General features: G+C 43.1%; 1 protein-coding gene across 4 annotated transcripts in view; it reads right to left on the reverse strand.

The window, feature by feature from the left end:
- Window positions 1-10441, reverse strand: part of IGF2BP3 (insulin like growth factor 2 mRNA binding protein 3) — a 153724-nt gene extending 143283 nt beyond the window's left edge. The window contains exons 1-2 of one of the 4 annotated variants that reach the window (XM_001157593.7): window positions 9550-10441; window positions 8097-8157 (exon numbers count right to left, since the gene is read on the reverse strand). In XM_001157593.7, the coding sequence (XP_001157593.1) occupies window positions 8097-8157; window positions 9550-9724 (236 nt within the window). In that variant the 5' untranslated portion in view covers window positions 9725-10441. The other 3 variants (XM_016957164.4, XM_063814126.1, XM_063814125.1) reach the window with 3 other exon arrangements.
- Window positions 10442-20238: the final 9797 nt, after the last annotated feature.

Here is a 20238-nt window from a genome sequence, read left to right on the forward strand (position 1 = left end):
CAAAAAAAATCAGCCAGGCATGGTGGTGGGTGCCTGTAATCCCAGCTACTCAAGAGGCTGAAGCAGGAGAATCACTTGAACTCAGGAGGCAGAGGTTGCAAGTGAGCCAAGATCACCACTGCACTCCAGCCTGGGTGACAAGAGTGAAACTCCATCTCAAAAAAAAAAAAAGAGTAGATCAATCGTCATTTGTCACAGACAAGCCTTGTCCATTGAGTCAGAGGATCTACTAAGGAGATTCTTCCATCTCTAACAGATACATAAGTACTCAGATATTTCTAGAAACTAAGAAAATGCCAGGCACAGTGGCTCACGCCTGTAATCCCAACACTTTGGGAGGCCGAGACAGGTGGATCACCTGAGGTCAGGGGTTCAAGACCATTCTGGCCAACATGGTGAAACCCTGCCTCTACTAAAAACTACAAAAATCAACTGGGCATGGTGGTGCGCACCTGTAGTCCCAGCTACTTGGGAGGCTGTGGCAGGAGGACCTCTTGAACCCGGCAGGCGGAGGCTGCAGTGAGCCAAGATTGTACCACTGTACTCCAGCCTGGCAACAGAGCAAGATTCTATCTCAAAAAAATAAATAAATAAAAAACTAAGAAAGTGAACAAAAATTGAATAAATGAATTCTGAAAGAAAGGTTACATCCCAGGTTGCTCCAAAATTTGTAAATCGTTCTCCTTCTATTTACAGCAGAGCCAGGCCGAGATTTAACACCACCCCCACTCACTTATTCATCCATCTACATCACTCTCGGTGGTATTCTACACAGCTGATTACACCCTCCTACTCCAAAGGCTTTCTTCATTTATCTCCCAGAAACAGTTTGCCCTGCTTGCTTTCTTCTACTTTACTGTCCTTCCTCACCCTCCTTTGCTGGTCTTTCCTTCATCCTACAGCCATAGGCTCAGTCCCTTGATGATCATGTCCAATTCCAAGGTTTCAAATGCCACAAGCTAATGAAGTCTCCAAATGTCACTTCTATGTCCCATCTCCCCCTGAGCTCCAAATTGATATATCTGCCTACTAACCTTCTTCACTTAAATTTCTAGTAAGTATTAGAAACACCATATCAAAACCAAAGTTCCTATTTTCTACCCAAGAATCTGCTCCTCTCCCAGTATTCTCCATTTTGGTAAATGGCACCATCTTCCACCCAGTTGCTCTGGCCAAAAAATCTTGCAATTCTTCACTTTTCTGATACTCCTCAGCTAATCCATCAGCAAATCCTGTTGGCTGTTCCTTACAGCTATACAGAGAATAGCCACTACTCATTACCTCCAAAGCTAGTAACACATCATCTCCTGCCAGAATATTACAACTGTGCTAAATGCAATTTTCAGGTATTTTCTGTTGCAAGCATTTTGAAACCACTACTCCACCCTTCCTTCAATTTGTGGAAGATGACATACAAAGATAGCCACCATCAATTCCTCTCTCGGTACATGCATGCCACTCTACCAACTAAAGATGGAGTCTATTTCCGTATCTCCCCTGAATCTGAGCTGACCTGATGACTTGCCTTAATCAATAGAATGTGACAGAAGTAATGTGCCAATTCTGAGCCCAGCCTTTAAGAAGACTAGCAGCTTCCATTTTCACTTAGGGTAAGATCAGTCAACTCTGCCAGGAAAAAAAATCTCCAGCTTCTTCTGAACAATATCATTTGGAGAAAGGTTACAAGGACGGCCAGTTACATCAGCAAAGATTCCCTGGTCCTTTTAGCCCAGTTTAGTAATGGACCTGAGTGGCACATGTGGATCAGAAACCACCACCTAACAGACACAGAATGAGAAAGAATAAATTGTTCTGAGCCACTAAGTTTTGGGGTGGTTTGTTTATGCAGCAATAGATAACTGATATACCATAACCACAATAGAATCAGCTCCCTAAACAACTAATAATAATGCAATAATGCCAGGCATTCTAAAGACTTAGGCTCCTTTCAGCTTATAGTTCAATAGATTCCTCTAAGAATATATATATATATATATATTTTTTTTTTTTTTTTTTTTGAGACGGAGTCTTGCTCTGTCACCCAGGCTGGAGTGCAGTAGCGCGATCTCAGCTCACTGTAAGCTCCGCCTCCCAGGTTCACGCCATTCTCCTGCCTCAGCCTCCCCCGTAGCTGGGACTAAAGGCGCCCGCCACCAAGCCCGGTTAATTTTTTTGTATTTTTAGTAGAGACGGGGTTTCACCGTGTTAGCCAGGATGGTCTCGATCTCCTGACCTCGTGATCCACCCGCCTCGGCCTCCCAAAGTGCTGGGATTACAGGCGTGAGCCACCTCGCCTGGCCCAAGGATATTTCTACAATAACTTTAAACTATTTCCTAATCAAGTTATATGGTCTCAGGATAATTCTCTAAAATATCTATAGTTTATGTAGTATGTAGTCCCCTTCAGGGCAACAAAATTCACAGAATATGTCAATATTTAGAACTGTGTTTATTTACCAATACTGAATACTTGCCAAACAGCAATTTCAGACCATGATAAATTACACCCTTAATTTTAATGGAACACTCAAAACTATGTATGCTTGCCACCAGCCTTCAAGCAAAATTCTGGCAATCCAAGCCAATTTGTAACATCAGATTTATGGGGCTGAGATCTTAACTAAGAATACCAATCCTACCCCTTGGTCATTGCTACCACACTGCCACCTCCTGTCTTATGACTCTGGAAGCTTGAATCAGAGGCAACAGTTGATAAAGGAAACTCAGCTAAGAATAGCACAGCTAACCATCTCGTCTTTCCGCCTCTCCTTCCTCCCAGACCAAACCAACCACCAGAGTTACTGAATGGATAACTCACACCTTCCAAAAATTAGTTATTGCTAGAAAAGTTGCTGCCTGGATGCTGCTAAAAACAATTATAATGGAGTCACTTCAAATACATGAAGGTAGTTTGACAGCTTCACTTTAATACAAAATCCCAATCCTATAACCACACATTAACTAAACTTGTGTCGCTCATAATAGTTTCAAAGCGTGGCAAAGATCATTTCCCCCTTGCTAACTGCATGAAAGAGGTACACAGGCAAAAACAACAGAGCTACAGAAAAAAAATTTAAGTCAAGCTCCTTACAGGAAAAACCCCAGATCTCTGTAATTCCAAAAGATATTTTTAAGCCTTAGCTGATAACCTATTTATTTTGAGCACAATGGCAAAACCTCAGAACAAAATACTATATACCCCTTGTAGTTTATCATAATGGCATCTGGCCTGAAAAGAGAATGTAACTGATCACACAAATCAAAAGGAAAGCCAGAAACAGAAGCCAAGATTCTCGATTTCCACTGGCTCCTGGCACATGTCATGTTTCCGTAACATCTTCCTCAGAGTTACTGTGGACAGCCATACAGTAGAAGCTACTTATCAACATGCATCTAATTTTTTTAAACTCTTATTAAAACCAAAGTAAGAAATCTTTCAAGATCTCTGAATTTGTTTTGAGAAAATATGAAATTAGGAAAAAACATCTTTTCAGCTACAACCACTTAGGCAATCCCACACTGATCTTAAACTGAGCACTTGAAAGATAACCTAGTTTATAATTATTTAACCAGCCAAGAAAGTTTCCTAACATTCAGAACCTCAAGTCTCTGCATGTGTGAGAAACTTTCCCGAATCACAAGATTCACCTAAGCCATACACTGATAAGGAAGGAGTACCACTGCTATTTGTACCTGTGTTTAAACGTTCTACATTAAAAACAGCTTTTGCTGTCCTAAGACTTTGAAGTCGGAGGCAGCATTGAAGGGTCATGTGCCCTGGCTAATGGGCACGTTGCTGGTCATGACACTAGCCTATCCTATCCTTAACACCTATTAAAATGCAACACTAGCTTTTAAATAGCCACTTAAAGTAAGTTACATTTAAAACCCCAATGACTTTACATTGGGTTCTATTCCATTTACATTTTAAACACAAGACTAATATGGAAATAAGTTCTTCACTTTCTTTTTTGCATTTCCCCCCACTTTTACTGTGGTAAATACACATAAAATTTGCCATCTTAATCACTTTTAAGAGTACAATTCAATGGTGTTAAATACATTCATAGTGTTGGGCAACTATCACTGTTTTCTTTTTTAAGGAAACAAAAAAGAACGTTTGAGCTTAGGCACCACAGTCTGTTTTAAAAGATCTTACTCTAAATTAGCCAGGCATGGTGGCGCATGCCTGTAATCCCAGCTACTTGGAGGGCTGAGGCAGAAGGATCGCTTGAACCTGGGAGGCAGAGGTTGCAGTGAGCCGAGATCGTGCCACTGCACTCCAGCCTGGGCAACAGAGCGAGACTCCATCTTAAAAAAATAAAATAAAATAAAAATAAAAATAAAAAAAATCCTACCCTGAAAGGAAGAAAAAGGTAAAGGATCCTGCCTAGAAAAATATTAACTATAATATCCTATTATTTTTTTCTCCTTTCTTCAAATGTATTTTTTCCTACACATAATCCTAAACAATGCCAACAGCTAAATCATGAGGAAGTTTAATAAAAATATGCTTAGGTTCTTCATCACATAGGAGGCAGCAACAACAACAAAAAGGTTAGGTTCTAAAAAACTGAACATATGAAAAATTATTTTCATAATTTTAAAAAGTAATGGAAATTGAACTAAAACCACCATCCTCTCAGTTCCCCAGTGTCAGCAATTTTCCTCTTCCCTCTCCCATGCCCAACAGCCCACAACATAACAAAAAAGGACATCAGTGCTATTTACATAATCACATAGGGGCACAAACAAAGCCCCACAGGATACCAGCAGCTCTTCCAACCAAACTCAGCTACAACATTTCCAAGTACCAACTATTTTCCACACCCACCCTTACTTCCAAGGTGGAGGGAAAAAAGTTGAGCCTATACTTCGGAGTCAAAGTCTTCATGTTCTGTATCTTTTATATTTAGAATAGAGAGTGCAACACTATCACAGATATCCAATGCAATCTTCTCTTTAGTCCAGCTGCAGGAGACTTCAATGTCTGTAAAGTAACTGCTATAATCTTCCCCAACTGAGGGGTATCTGAATGCAGAAAAGCCACATTCCTTCCACATTCCCTTGAGACCTCAGTAATTGGGAGCTAAGCTTGGTCTGAACCAAATTCAACCTTACTCCTTCCTGAAAGGGTCCCCCCTCAAGCTCCACTGGAAGTCAAAGCCAGGCCAGCCTGCCAAGCCTCCAATCACCTCCTGGGCCTGCTCCCCTGTTTAGTCAGCGCAAGCCCATTCATCCATCTCAGCGTGCATTCTCCAGCACCAGGTTCCTGACATGCCTTGTATATCAAGTATAAAGGTCACTGCTGCACATGTGGGTGTGCCTGCCTCAGATGCCCACATGATGATGGGATGGAATGAAATGACTGCTAAGCAGAAAGAACTCCACCCTAAAGTCCAGCAGGCTTGGCAAGGATTGGTTTGTGGCATTCAACTATCAGAGCAACCCCCATCAGTCAGTACAACCTCTTGACCTTCCCTTAGGTGCTGGGCATGTGGTCACCCTGATGCCTTCTCTGCCCGCTTCCAGAGCCTATGAAAATGGTGGAACAGTCCAGATATGGGAAACTGCATCACAGCTCCAAGGGTCAGTTAAAATAACTGTAATATAGATTTCCAGAGGCAGAGAAAAAAGGTTTTTTTTTTTTTTTTTAAGGTAGAGTTTCACGCTCTTGTTCAGGCTGGAGTGAAGTGGCACAATGGCTCACTGCAACCTCCAGCTCCCCAGTTCAAGCAATTCTCCTGCCTCAGCCTCCCGAGTAGCTGGGTGGGATTACAGGCACCTGCTACCATGCCCAGCTAATTTTTGTATTTTTAGTAGAGATGGGGTTTCACCATGTTGACCAGGCTGGTCTCGAACTCCTGACCTCAGGCGATCCACCCACCTTGGCCTCCCAAAGTGCTGGGATTACAGGCGTGAGCCACTGCGCCCGGCCAAAGGCTCTACTTTTAAGACATTTCAACACAAGCAAGGAACATGATTGTTCTATCAGTAAAAAAAATCTCCAATGTTCTCATCCCTGTTTACTTTGTTAGTAAGATAGTACTGTATCATTTAAAATCCTGAGCATTTTAATGAACTTGAAAATTCAATTTACATTGTTAAAAATGAACTTGAAAAATGAACTTGAAAATTTAATCTACATTGTTAATAAACTGAAGATACATTGATAAATACTTGCTGTCACTGGTGACATCTTACCTTATGTGCTTTCCTAAAGAGGAACTCCTGTTTATTATAAAGTAACAAGTAACTAAGTATATATATGCTTTTGGACTAAGCAAAAGCCTTTAAGAATAAAACAGGCAGTTGTTAACAGGTAATGTTTTTAAATTAATCCCCTACACCTGGGGAGAAATTCCCATCGGTTAGCAAAAGCAAAGCAGCAGGGGAAGGCACAGTAATCTGTATTTACATGTAGCTCGATGAATTGTAAAAATCCAAAACATTTCATTTTTAAATTTAGAAACTCTCTCAAATGTTAAAATGCCAGTCCTTGAGGCACAACCATTTGCTTATTTATTCAACATTTTAACAAAATTAAGACATACTGACCAAACATAATAACAATTAGAATTTGTAAAATGGGCTTATGTTTTTTTCCTAACCAATTCAGGCTATGGCTTTAAGCTTCTTTTTACGGGAATATGACTTCTCCCTCGATTTTCAATTCTTGTTAAACCAAGCTCAATTTATATGAAAATCATGTGACCCCTACCAAAATTCCCAACTAGAACTAAATCTATCAGGTCACTCAAATCCCTTTCAATTATCTTAATGAAATTTAAGTATGAGAACAAGAAAAATCCAAACCAACTCATCCTTAAAAACAAGATTTGTGAAAATGCTTTGCCTGGGAAGAGAGCTGAAATCTACACAGGCATACAGATGAGATGTTTTGTAGCCATCTATTTCTGCACAGCACCAGAGAAATGCATAGCAAACCCTCCTGCTCTCCAGCACACACTCTCTCACCAATATCTAACCAGATACACGCAGCCCTGATTTAAATTAACTTTCGGCTTATTGTTTGGCTCAGGTTGGGAGCTGGGGGGATGGGAGAGGGGCAGGCAGAAACCCTAACCCCACCATGCAAAATCCAGAAAGGCTTAGAGGCCCACCCCGGTGCGACTGGGAGGGAGCAGTGCCTTTCCAGTTGCAGTTAGAGCCGGAACCTATGGTGTGAGTTGGCTGAAGGTTTTAAAAAACAAAACAAAACAAAAAAATAGAGCCGGAATCCGGCCTGCTCTAGCGAAAGGAAAGGAGTCTCCACTGCTCCACAAGGCTTCATAAGAAAAAGAAAAAGGGAAAGAGCCATGTCTCCAAAATGCTTCAGAGGCTAAAACAGTCTACAAACATTCTGTAAAGCGACATACTACACACATGATCTCGGAGACGAGAAATCCCCCTCCTTAAGTAGTACGAATCTTCCTGTCTTCATCTTTTGGTGGTTGTAAGCAAAAATGTACCCAGGAGTAGTGGGGTGGAAAGCGGGGAGACAAAGGTGCTGATTGCAGGAACCTGTAGAACTTTGGAGTGACTCAAAGGCACTTCTGGGCCAGAGAGGCCCCAGCGTTTACGCACGCGTTCCAATACCCCTGGCGAGCTCACAGGGCAGAGGCAAATTCCTCTCCAGTCGGCCGCGCCCACGGCCTCCCAACCCCGGACAGAGAAGGAAAGGAGGGACCCCCGCGTGTCCGCAGCTGCTTTCGCCTCTCCTGCTCCTGGAGGGGTGGGGGAATCATCCGCTGCTTCCCAAGCCCTGCAAACCCCCCAAACTGCTTGTTGGGACCCATTTCCCGTAGGAGCAATTTGACCCGCTCGGACCGAGGACATTCAGCTGTGAGCTTTCGAGAGATTTTGTAACCAATAACCATAATCCCGCGGCAGAGGCCACAGAAAAGCTTTCAATTCCTGCCCAGCATCATCAACACACACACCCCCGCCATAAACTTAAAAGCAAGGAGAAAAGACCGGAACACCACGCCACACGGCAGGGGGTAAGCACCAGAGGACAAGAAGTTCTCAGCTGAGTCTCTCCACCCAATAACGGAGTGAGAACAGAATCGGGGCAAACAGAAGCAGCAGCTCACCTTTGCCTTTTTGGGACCGAGTGCTCAACTTCTATGGGTTTCCCGTGCAGTTCTATTTTACCTGCGGACACACAAGAAGTGAGACGGTCGGCCGAGTTCAGCGGCTCTCCCTGCCCGAAGACCCGCACTGCCCAAGCGGCGACACAAATGGCCTCCTGAGGCCCTCGAAGGGCCCCCGAGGCCCGGACGCGGCTCCAGGCGGAGGGAGAAGCCGACCCCCTCGAGCGGCGTGGGCATTTAACTCGCAGATGGTTGGGGAGCAGGGGCCGCTGGCGGGCCCACTACTTGGGTATCAGTCCAGTCTCCAAGCCTCCCCCACCCACCCCTGGGGGCCACCAACACCACGAGGCCCGCAAGAGGGACGCGGCCCACCCTCTCACCGCCCTGGACACGCTCCACAGGGCAGACTCGGGGCAGGGGGCTCCCCTGGCTTTCTTCAGGAGGGGGCGCCCTGGCCCTGCCCTCTGCTTCAGCCCAGACCCGCCGGGAACACTCAGCGGTGGGCTTGAGGAAGACAGGGAGTGGCGGGAAAGGGTCGGGGACGGCAGGGGAGACCACGAACGGGAGAACTGGCAGAGGCGCAGCTCGGCACAGGCTGAACCAGGCGCGAAGGACGGCGAGGCGCCCGCACCACGTCTGAATTGATTAAAAGGGAAGCCGAAAGGCACGGGGCTCCCATGGGGACCCCAACGCAGCCTTCCCCCTGGGCGTCCTGCTCCGCCCGGCACCGTCCCTCGCCCTGGCGGAGCCATACCCGGAGGCCGCAGCCCCGCGCCAGGGCCCGGAGAGCGGCGGGCGGCCGGTGCGTGGCGGCGACTCCCTTCCAGGCGACCAGCCGCCCCCGCCCACCTGCCCCTATCGCTCGTCGGACCAGGGGAGGTGGAACGGGGAAACCGGGCACACACTCTCTCCTCCCACAGGGTGGGGAGGAAGCGCGGGGCCGCCTGTGCGAAGCACCAGCCTCGCGGTCTCACTCGGCAGCACGGTCGAGGCCACTTTCCGTTCTCCACGGCCGGGGGTTTCGGGGCGCAGCACAGACAGCGCCGTAAATAACGACCGAGGAAAGCAGGAAGGAACGAGGCACAGGCGGGCATTCTAGCTCGGCCCCGAGGCCCAGCGTGCCGGGGCCTGGAGCACGCGCCTGGGCCCGGGCGGGGCGCCGGGGGAGCGCGCCTCCCCCAGCCCCGCGCCCCCCTTAGCCAGCGCCGGGGCTTTCTTGACAGCGCGTCCGCCCTCACCCAGCAAACCCCGGCCGGGGAAGCAGAGCCGCGGGCCGGAGTGGGAGCCGGAGCTGAGGAGAGCCCCGGCCCCCACGCGCGTGGGTGTGGGCGCTCAGGCCTCACCCCCGCTCCCCCAGCGCGCCGGGCCTGGGGCCCGCGGAGCCACCCGGTGGGCCTGGGCGGGCGGTGCAGGGCTGGGGCGAGAGCCCGGGTGGGGCCAGGCCCGGGCCCACCTGAAAGCGCCTCGATGGCCTTGAGGGCCCAGCTCTCGTCCGGGCAGTCCACGAACGCGTAACCAGTCTTCACCAGGAAGGGTCCCGACACCGGGATCTTGGCGTCCTTGAAGATACTTTCTAGGTCCGAGGGGGCGGCGTTCTCGCTGAGGTTTCCGATATACAGTTTGTTCATTGTGAAGAGTGGTTGTTTAAAAAAAAATAACGAGAAAAACGAAAAATTAAAACCACCCACGGTGATGGATGGATCCAGCTGGTTTTGTTCCCCTCGTCTTCTCGCCTTTAAAATACACAAACACAGTAAGAACCAAGCACAAGAACGAGGAGTGAAAAATCAGATCCGAGGCTTGTTTTTTCCTTGTCTAGATGTGTTTTAAAAGAGAAAGAAAAGAAAAAGCCTAGCTACAACCCAAACGCATCCACCAGTCTTCCTAAGTCTTAGGAGGAGGCGGGATTAGCAAGAGAAAGGAGGAGGAGGAGGGGAAAAAACTACTTTTTGTCTCTTCCTTCCCAACCCCTTTGGCTTCGGCCAGCGGACTGTGAAAATATCACACTACGTGAGGCAGGCGCCGCCTCCCCATAAAAAACCCAGAAGGGTGACTGGCAGGAGGGAGGGGAGAGGAGGAGGAGGAGGAGGAGGGAGGAAGGCGCAGGAGGCGGAAAAAATCCGCTCCGTGTGTCCGGCTTTTTGAATGAGCCACGTGTTCAAACTACAAATCAACGTCTCACGTGAGGAATCCCAGAGCCTCAATTAGAGTGGGTTTCGGAGAAAAAAGCGAGCGAGAGGAAGAGGGGGAGGGGAAACGAGATTGGGAGAGGGACTCTGAGAAGGGGGAGGAGGAAGAAGGAAAATGCTAAAGGAACCGCAGCCGGCACCAAGCGGGGCGCTGACGGTCACAACTCGAGTTTCTAAAGGGTTATCTGGTCTGGGCGGATCCTGGGAGGGAGGGCTGGAATATTGATTTTTTTTTTTAATGAGGAAATGGGCAGAGGTACTAACAGGCAGTTCCTCAGCTCTAGTTACCGTAGTTTTAATCATTCGATTTTTCAAAATAGGTTATTAACAACAAAACCAGAGTCACAATCCCGAACTCGCCTGGTGGCTTTAATGGCATTAGAAGTGTAACCCCAGCAAAGCCGCAGGCACGTTTCTAAGGCTGGCATGGACGGAAATGCTGCGAGGAGGGGTGGGGGAGTGGGTGAGGGGGGCAGGCGGTGGGGGCAAGACAGGCGGACGACGCGCCCCACCCCGTGCGCCCTTCTCGGGCCCCGGGCACCGCGCGAGTGGGGGCGGCCCGGGCCCGGGGTGGTGGGGGATGGGATCCCGCAGCGTCCTGGGCGGGTGTCTGGGCGACACCTCCTCCGCCTCCGCCTGCGCTCGCGGTGGCTCTCGGCTTCGCGTTTGCCATTGGTTGCGCGATTCAGAAAAGGCTCCAGGATAAATGAGGCCGGGGGCGGGCTTGGCCACTGGTGGGGGAGGGGAGTGCAGGGGCGGAGGTTTCTGGCTAGGGGCTGGGGTCGTCGGGGGCCTGGGCCGCTGGAGGAGAGAAGTCAAAGTGGGAAAAGTCGGTAAAGGGAAACCCTCTCTTCCTGTAGTTTTTAAAGGGGGAGGAGTGGAGTAGGCTGGTACTTTTATTTAAGTAATTTTAGTTGGAGAACTTGAGACTTAAAACTGGAAGACCGTCGTGCATTACCCCTAGGTGGTATTCGCATTTGAAAAATTGTTCGAGTCTCTTTCTGCCTCTTTTCTGCCTGGATTTGGCCATGAGAGCCATACATAATTTTCTTTATATGTAATGAGTACAATGGTGGTTGTCGGGGGAGGATTTGGGCCCGGTGGAGCCTTGTGGGCCAACAAAATGTGAACTGGAGACGAGCAATACGGAAACGAAGGCAGTGCTGGGGTTCTAGTGGAATCTCCAACTGTCGTTTAAAGATTGTGTACTCCACTCAAAGGTTTCATTTGCACCAGATACTTGTGTGTTTTTAACAGGTATATTTTTAACAGGTATTCTATGGAAAAGATAGAAAATTCTAATTTTTTAAGTGAAAGAAATTCTATATAACATGAAAATATAGACAAGAATCTTTAATGACTTGGTACTCTTACTGGTAGAAAAAAGGTATCCTGAATAGAGGAAATATTATGATTTACACTGGAAACATCTTCGGTAATTGATACAGCCTTGCTTCTCTATCAAAACCGTTGTTAGCATTTTAAAATGTGTATTTTTCATTTAAAAGGTGAATGGTAGACTTAAACATGGGAATTGTTGCATGATATAAAGAGTATTTACATTTTGTCTTTTAAAGGGAACTTACTTTGTAATTTTGTGTTAAGGAACCGGAAGGTGTCAGATCATCCATTTTAAATGCAACTGTTCTTTCTTACAGGTTTTTCTTTCCTGCCAAGCGAATCCAACATTTTAAACGTAAACACACTTTCACAATAATTTCATTCACGTTTAATTTAATGAAATGTTGTTACTTTATAAAATAGGGGGACAGACGTGTTTTTGTGTTACAGTATTTGTAACTGAATTAAGAGCTCAGCCTTGAAAGAACGTTTTGGTAAAATTTTTCTTTACGGTTAGGTTGAACTTTTTAAAAGCATTTTTTTCTTTTTTTTTAAAATAACTTTAGTTCTAAAGAAGAAATGTATTCTTTCTTTTGGCCTCTGTGGTATGCAAAATGTAAATATCAAAAATTATGGATTTATTTTAAATGTACCTGTTGTAGAACAAAAGCCATTTGGAGAAATGTTCTTCATACATTCATTTGGTAATATTTGCACTTCTCAATACCACTGTAAATTTTACAACCTGTTGATCATTTAACACTTTTAGTAATTTTTCATAAAAACAAATTGTGTGTGTTCAGCTTGCTTCCAAAATCAATTCAACTATGGCTTCTGGGTTGACTGTATTTGCTCTTATTAAAACTGAGACCTAAGGAAATATCTACTTCTAAAGCATGGAATAAATTGTTTATTTTCCATAAATACTAGTCCATGCTTGTCTGGCACTATCAAACAAATCTAACAGCTGGAATTTAAAACAAGTGTGTGTTTTGATGAAATATGTTCCTGGGACTCCTGTTAACCTAATCTGTGTATTATTGTAACAAACTGGATAGTCCATCTAGGACCTTAAAAACATACATGAGTAATATAAGCTCAGACATCAAAGAGAGAGGTGGATACAGTCCACTCCACTTCCAGTCTTCCAAGCATTTAAGGGTTGAGTCAAAAGATCTTAGGTAGTTGTCTTGCACTAGCACTTCAAGTACAAAGATACCTTTGGTGAATTTTCAAGAATGAATATAAAATCTATTTAACTTCCAGTTTTTTTTTTTTAAATGAATCTCACACAAATTAACTGGTTATAGGCTACTTCAGCTTCTTCCTGAAGCAGTTGTAGCTCCTAATTAATGTGAACTCCACGAAGAAAGAACTCCCACCATTTTATGTGCTCTGGGATGCGGCTGAGTCTTTCCAATTGCAGTCTGTTTACTCTTTGGACAGCTGCATCTCCTCCTTATCTGCTGAACTGAGGACTGTACAAATGTTTCTTGTGGGTCAGTGTAATATTAAAGAATAGCTATGTTTAGAAGGCCAGTTACCGTTGCTGTACCCACACGTCAGGGGCAAAGGCTGAGTGGGCAGATGGGGGGCTGCCACCCCTCCTCACGCCCGGCTTGGGACCAGCCTGGAGTCTCAAGCCGAAACCCCTCACGCGGGTGGGCACACAATGCCCGGCGTGTCGCCTGGGCCTCCTCGGAGGTGCTTTAACAGGCTCTTGCGTTTTTGAACGGCCCTCCTGGACTCTGATCTGTTTAAACTAGAGGCGTTAATAAGTGATAACCTGGATCTGCCCTCCTTGGAAGCTGCCTGCATATATCTTATTGTTTAAAATAAATAAAAATGGTGCCCCGGGAGAGAAGATGGGGTTGTTTCCTTTTTCCTCTGGCTCTGCCCCGAGAAAGAGGGCGGGATCCTCACGGCTCACACTGGGGAGGGTCTTTCGTCGGCCGCCGGCTCGCCTCGGAGGGCCTGGACCACTGGACCGCCTTTCCCCGGGGCCCTGCCGCGGGACCGCGGGCTTCTGGCTCCTCCTGGGGCTGCGTCCGTATGCGCGGAGCGTGTGGCCGGGCCGTCGCCGCGCCACCCCACCTGAGTCCGCCGGCCAGCGCGGGGACGCACCGGGCAGCGTGTGTTTGGCGACCCTCCCGCACCTCTGGTCTCAGTTGCGTGTGTGCACGAGGGGTTCCATAGGGCTCAGGGATGCTTGGTACCCACGGGGGAGAATCCCTCGCCGAACCCTGCGGGTCTGCGGGGCGGGCCGCGAGACTGGCGCGCAAAAGCGGCTCCAAGGCGGGGCTCCCGCGCTCCCCGGGGCCGGCTTGCCGAGTCCAAGTTGAGCAACCGGCGTCGAGAGAGACACCGCCCCTGCTGCGGGCGGGGGCCTCTCCTCGCTTCCGATTGGCTGACGGGGGGAACCTATCGCCGTCGGCCGCCTCCGCCAGAGCGGTTTGCTGGTTTTCATTCATTGGCCCCGGAGCCGCCCCTGGATTTCCATCTTTTGTGGCGCGAAAATAACCCTTTGCTCCCTCGTTGGTTTTGTTGAGGTTGAGGGGTGGGACTGTGTTCCCCTCTGCTCGCTCTCGTTTTTCCTGCCCTTTAACAGCTCGCCCCCAGCCCCAACCCCCAAGGAAGAAAGAGGGAGGTAACGCCGAGGAAGGGTGGAAAGCAGTTCTGCGTCCGTGGGTGGAGCCCGCCCCTTGGCTGACCGCATGGTGCCCGCACGGTCCCTTCCCTTCCCCCAGCGTCCAGCGCCCGGAGGTTCTGGATTTGCGCCATGCTCAGCAGCTGGAGTCACATCTTCGTTTCCCTGCCCATTTCCAACATCTTAGAGTTGATGCGTCCTTTTTTACTTAAAACAACTACAACCAACCATGTTCTCAGGTACCAGAACTTTTCTGGGCTTCTAGAGAAATCGACTCGCCCTACCCGCTCCCTTCCTAAACCCCTTTGTGGTCCACAGGGTTGTTTTAAGCAAAATCAAACAACCCCTCCAAAAAAAGCAAACGAAAAATTCCGGGTAAAATCAACTATGCTGAGACCACGTTTTCGTTGAAGCTGCCCTAAGACCAATGAAGCTGAGACCGACCTTCAAGGATTAACGATTTCTGTAGCTGAAATGTTCTAATTTCACTGACGTTTGGTGGAGACGGTGAGAAAAAATAAATATGAATTTGACTTGGAAAAGCACAAAACAAACGAAATAATAATATTTAATTTGATTAACTGAAAAGGCAAACAGCCACAGTGGTGTATTCTAGGTACTGGTGTCTTTGGTGAGTTTGTAATTATTTAAATAAATTGCTGTTGGTTTCATCAAAAATACAGATCAGAACTCTGGCCGTGACAAAAAAAGAAGGAAGTATAAATTTGTTTGGTATATCTAATTTTATAACAGACTTTACCAACCTTTCATTATCTGGAGAAAAGGAAATGTACCAGTTAAGAATATAAGTTAATTTGTTTGCAGATAATTGTTCATTTTTTGTCTTGACAAAATACTCTATTTGGTTAAAAACGGTAAAATGATAATTCAGTAAATATTTAAAACTTTGAGAGAATTGGTTTAAATCAGGGAGTTCAAAGATTTTCTCTGTGTTGTTTACTCTTAGTGATGTTACATCTTGTGATGTTACATCTTCTTCTGCGTGCTTTTGAAAAAATTATTAGTTCTGTGTTAGTCTCTAAAAACTAAAGTAACATAAATTGCCATGTACCAAAATTTTAAAACAAATTTTAACAACTGAATTGGTTAGTAAAGAAAAACTACTTTAAAGTATAAGTAATCATTAAACATATTTTATTTACATTTGTATATTTCAACTACATTTCACTAATGTGGTTGATAGTATTTTTGAACTTGTCATGTAAAATTATTCATCAGAAACATTAGAATAACTTAGAAATGGTTTGAGTTGAGTAAATTAATTAAAACTTAAGGACTGAATTTGTAGTATGCTAAAGATTATAGAGTTAATAATTTAAATAATCCTTTATCACCTAAGAAATTTAAATTGTGAAGATATGATTATTTGTGAAATGATTCTAGGTTGCAATTTATATATTCAATTATTTTTATATTTTGGAAATGATACAGTAGAAAACTATTGAGGAATTTATTAGAGAAAATTGTAATTGTAAAAAAAAAGTCAAAATCATTTAGACAAGCCAAGACTCTAAAACCTGGTATATTTTTTAATGTTTTCTCAAAATCAAAGATTTATACAATCAATATTTTAAAAAAACAAACAAAAAACTGTTCTGTTTGAGAGAAACTCATTTTTTAAATTTTCAACTACTAAGTCAGGAATTGGAATTTTTATCTGGTAAACATGCATAGTTGTTAAAGTAGTAGATAAGCATGAGTACTTTTATTGGAATTATATCCTGTATTAATACTACTTCACTTAGGTGAAAACTTTAAAATACTCATTCTTCTGGAGAGGGGGTGGGAAGGATGAGACCTTCAATAAAGACTCTTTGGTGATTAGTGTGTACATATGTATTTGCAGACCAGCCATAGAAAACAGAGGGTAGGCATTTGTTTAATAGGGGGAGGGGTCTAGGGAAACTGGAAAGATTAGGGTATTTAATCTTGTTTCTTGGTTGCAACTCATTTATCCTGCAGGTTTCCTTGCTCAGTGTGGAAGGAAGAGGGTAGAGAGAGAATGTATTAACTAATGGTGTAAAATGGGAAAGTAATCCATGCATGAAATCCCACTGGAAAGAACAGTAAGAACCCACTCTCCCCACTAAAATAATCTGAAAACAAAGCACATGCTGAGGTTATGGCTAGTTTTCAGCACTCTCTAACACCTACATTTAAAAGACACATGCTAGGTTGCTATGTTCATATTTGGACCCTTTGTTTTCTTGACCATTTCTATTCCAGAAACTAATTCCAAAAATCTCAGGAATTAAAGATTCTTTAATAAAACAGCAGATCTCATGACATATATTTACATACACATTAACTCTTTCTAGGCAGTCTTTAAGGTAAATTGATGAATGCCTCATGCTATCTATAAATGTAAAGTTAATTTTTAGATGTACTAAGGCAGAATCAATTTTACAATTCCTTACTTGCAAGATGATAATAGATCATAACCATTTCCATTTGGACTGATTAAAATTCATTCCTTCTTTATTTTAGTTTACATTTTGGTCCTAAGCTGCTCTCTAGCATGATGATCCTAGCTTTAAAGAGGGAAACAGCAGGCTAAGTGAGGGGTTTTTGTTTTTTGGTTCTAGTTCAAAAATCTCAGCTGAAGTTCATAAAGAATCTGAGCGCATAAGATAAAGTAGAGAAAAACAAAACTTAATCATCTTTCTCACAATCTACACTATAAAAAATTTGTCCTGAAATTCATGCCTAACATACTTCTACTGAAACATTGACTTCTTTTTTTATATATATATTAGAGGATTGTTTAAATATAAACACATGTATATTCTTAATCTGTGTATATTCTTAATCCCCAATGTGATTGTTGGCACTATCACATTGGGGATTAAGAATACACAGAGAGAGAGAGAGAATTTTTCTTGTTTTTTCTCAACTGACTTAAATTTCATGATCAATTATTTCTAAGTTGACAATACTAGTGCCTTCTTAAAGGCAAAATTTTGTTTGAACTGAGGTTTAATTTAATACCAATAATTGGATCTGATTGATAATTTCCAATTCTTGATTGATTTTGTTTTGGTGGGTGGGGGAGGGGTCTTGTGTCATTCATTGAAGCAGTTTTCTGTTTTTTAATAATTTTTTATTTGTAGGGTAAACTATTCATATATTATTTGTAACTTAAAATCTTTTTCCTAGCACTTTCCAAGACTTGAAGAATAATTTAAAAGTAACTAAATCTTACTTATAAGATTTGAATAAAGACTTTTTAAATTGTGTACAACTTAATATAAATAAATATGAAATATTTTGTGTTTTAATCATCCATTAAGCTGAAATAACTGCATGGTCCCTTTTTTATAAGTAGCCTAAATCTAATCCAGCTATTAGAAATCTAATTCATAAAAAAGATACCAACGAAGTAACAATTCATAAAAGCCAAAAAAATCAGTTTTTGTTATAACAGAAATAGATACTGTTTCTGTCATCTGGTGAACATTTTGTTATTAGACAATTAAGTACAGAATGACATTACCATGTTTTGTTTTCGTTTGTTCAAAATTGCCTAGAATTTTGTCCCTTGACTCTGTTACCATATATCTGATGGTAATTTCTTTGCTTTTGTATTTCTTTGCTACCAAGATTCAAATAATATCTTTGCTTTTCATTTAAATAAATATCTGTAAAAAGCCAAATAGAAAATAAACAAGCATCAAAAGTTGTAGTGTAGTACACTGTAAGTGCTTATTTCTGCAACCATAGTGATATATTCAAGTTTTATTTTAATCCCGTCAATGTAGTGACTTTTTTAAAAAGATTAAATTGAATTTTGTTTTAAATATTAATTAAGCAAAAAAAAAGTCGAGTAGATGTTTTAATTCAATGAAATAGACAACAGGGCGAAAGGTAACATTACTCTGTTCCCTCAACAACAACAGATCTTCCAGTTGAGGGCAGTTTTGTCGGATATGGAATGAACTCAGTGTGTGCACTTGGACATGTGAATATATGCACATATTTCTGCTGAGAAGCCCTTTAGAGAGATTAGTGAAGGAGCAAAGCAAGATAGAACTTGTGTTCAAATTCTGAGGTTGCAGGTTAAAACAAGCAAGGCAAGCACTACTTTTAAAGTGTTTTCTTAACCATCAGAATACTTCAGTATGATGTCTTTAAAGCTGGGGAGATAAGACTAACAAAACAGTATAGATTGAACTGAAATTATGATGCTACTACTATATCACCATTAGAACTTACATCATATAAATGTGTTTTCCATTTTATGTCTTTCTATAACTCGTTTTCTATTTAAAATATATGTAGTTAGTATTATACATATAAAACATCCATCAACATTATTAAAACATGAACGTAACCAGTTTAAAAATTGGTAGAAATAATACGGGTCACATATTTGAAGTTAAATTTATCTCGAAAATATGAAGTTATCACAAATCCTTTCTGTTGGATTGTTCTACCACTTCTATTTGTGCACATTATCCATAATAGATACATTAATCAAAATAAGCAGTGTTATTTGAAAAAATGTCTCTATAAAAAAAGAGCTAAAGATAGATACTGGTCTGTTCTTGTCGTGAAAACAACAATGGTTTTTGAAACTTAAATAAGGAGAGAAAACTCAGATTTAAGTGAAGTGTGGGTCCTGTTATTTACTGTCTTTATTGGGGGTTAGGAGAGCTGAGATTAAACTGTAATGTTGCTTCAGGAATGACTACCAACAAAGTTTTAAGTTGCTATAAATGAATATTATTTCAGTCAAATGATAGCCCCTTCCTGTTATTCTTTAAAATAATTATTTCCTTGTTTATTAAATATCCTTAAATTATTTCATTGCAAAGTGAGGGGGAGTCATATTGTATTAGGATAACCAAACATTTTAACACTTTGAGCCTCTAAATGGATGAAGAATGCCCATTGCTTTTTAAACAAACCAAAACAAAAACAAAAAAAAGTTTATCTTTGTTACAATAAGTGATGCATTTATCTTCTTTCTTTACCTATGGCAATGTTCTGCTAACATAGTAATAAGCTGAGTTACTCTCTGGATGTGGCAATTAATAGAAATAAATATATTACAGTGAAGCACAGAGAGGATATATAAGCAAAAAAAATAAAAAGATCAGATTTATGGAACTCTGGATTAAGCTAAAATTTAGAGTATCTTCTTACAACCAAATCCAGTGATCAAGCTTATAGTCTTTAAAACCTGTAACAAAGTAAAAACTTGAAAGTATTGTTAATATGCAGTTATTACTAATTATGATAAAAATCTATTTGTGGTTTCGTTTAATGTAACTTTATATAATATAAAATACAATTATTTTGTTTTTAAAGGTTTTTTCCCATGTTTCTTTCGAGTAAATTCAAAAACTTGAAAGTTAAACTGAGCCAGGTGCAGTGACTCATGCCTGTAATCCCAGCACTTTGGGAGGCTGAGGCAGGCGGATCACAAGGTCAGGAGATCGAGACCAGCCTGGCCAATATGGTGAAACCCCGTCTCTACTAAAAATACAAAAATCAGCTGGGTGTGGTGGCACGCACCTGTAGTCCCAGCTACTTGGGAGGCTGAGGCAGGAGAATTGCTTGAACCTGGGAAGCAGAAGTTGCAGTGAGCCATGTTGGTGCCACTGCACTCCAGCCTGGGCAACAGAGCGAGACTCCATCTCCAAAAAAGAAAAAAAGAAAGTTAAACTGAAGACTGTTAAAGTTGTTTTATAAAAATCAGATATCTGTGGATTAAAACATGGTCCTTTTCTAACTTTTCCATGAAAGCTTGGAATATAACCTATTAAAAGCTAACTGACAGCCAGGCGCAGTGGCTCACGCCTGTAATCCCAGCACTTTGGGAGGCCGAGGCAGTCAGATCGCCTGAGGTCAGGAGTTCGAGACCAGCCTGACCAACATGTTGAAACCCCGTCTCGCCCTCCCCCCCAAGCTGTTTTTCTAGCATGTTGCCCTTTTTCAACCA

This window comes from Pan troglodytes, chromosome 6 (genome assembly GCF_028858775.2).
Source record: "Pan troglodytes isolate AG18354 chromosome 6, NHGRI_mPanTro3-v2.0_pri, whole genome shotgun sequence".
Taxonomy (NCBI): domain Eukaryota; kingdom Metazoa; phylum Chordata; class Mammalia; order Primates; family Hominidae; genus Pan; species Pan troglodytes.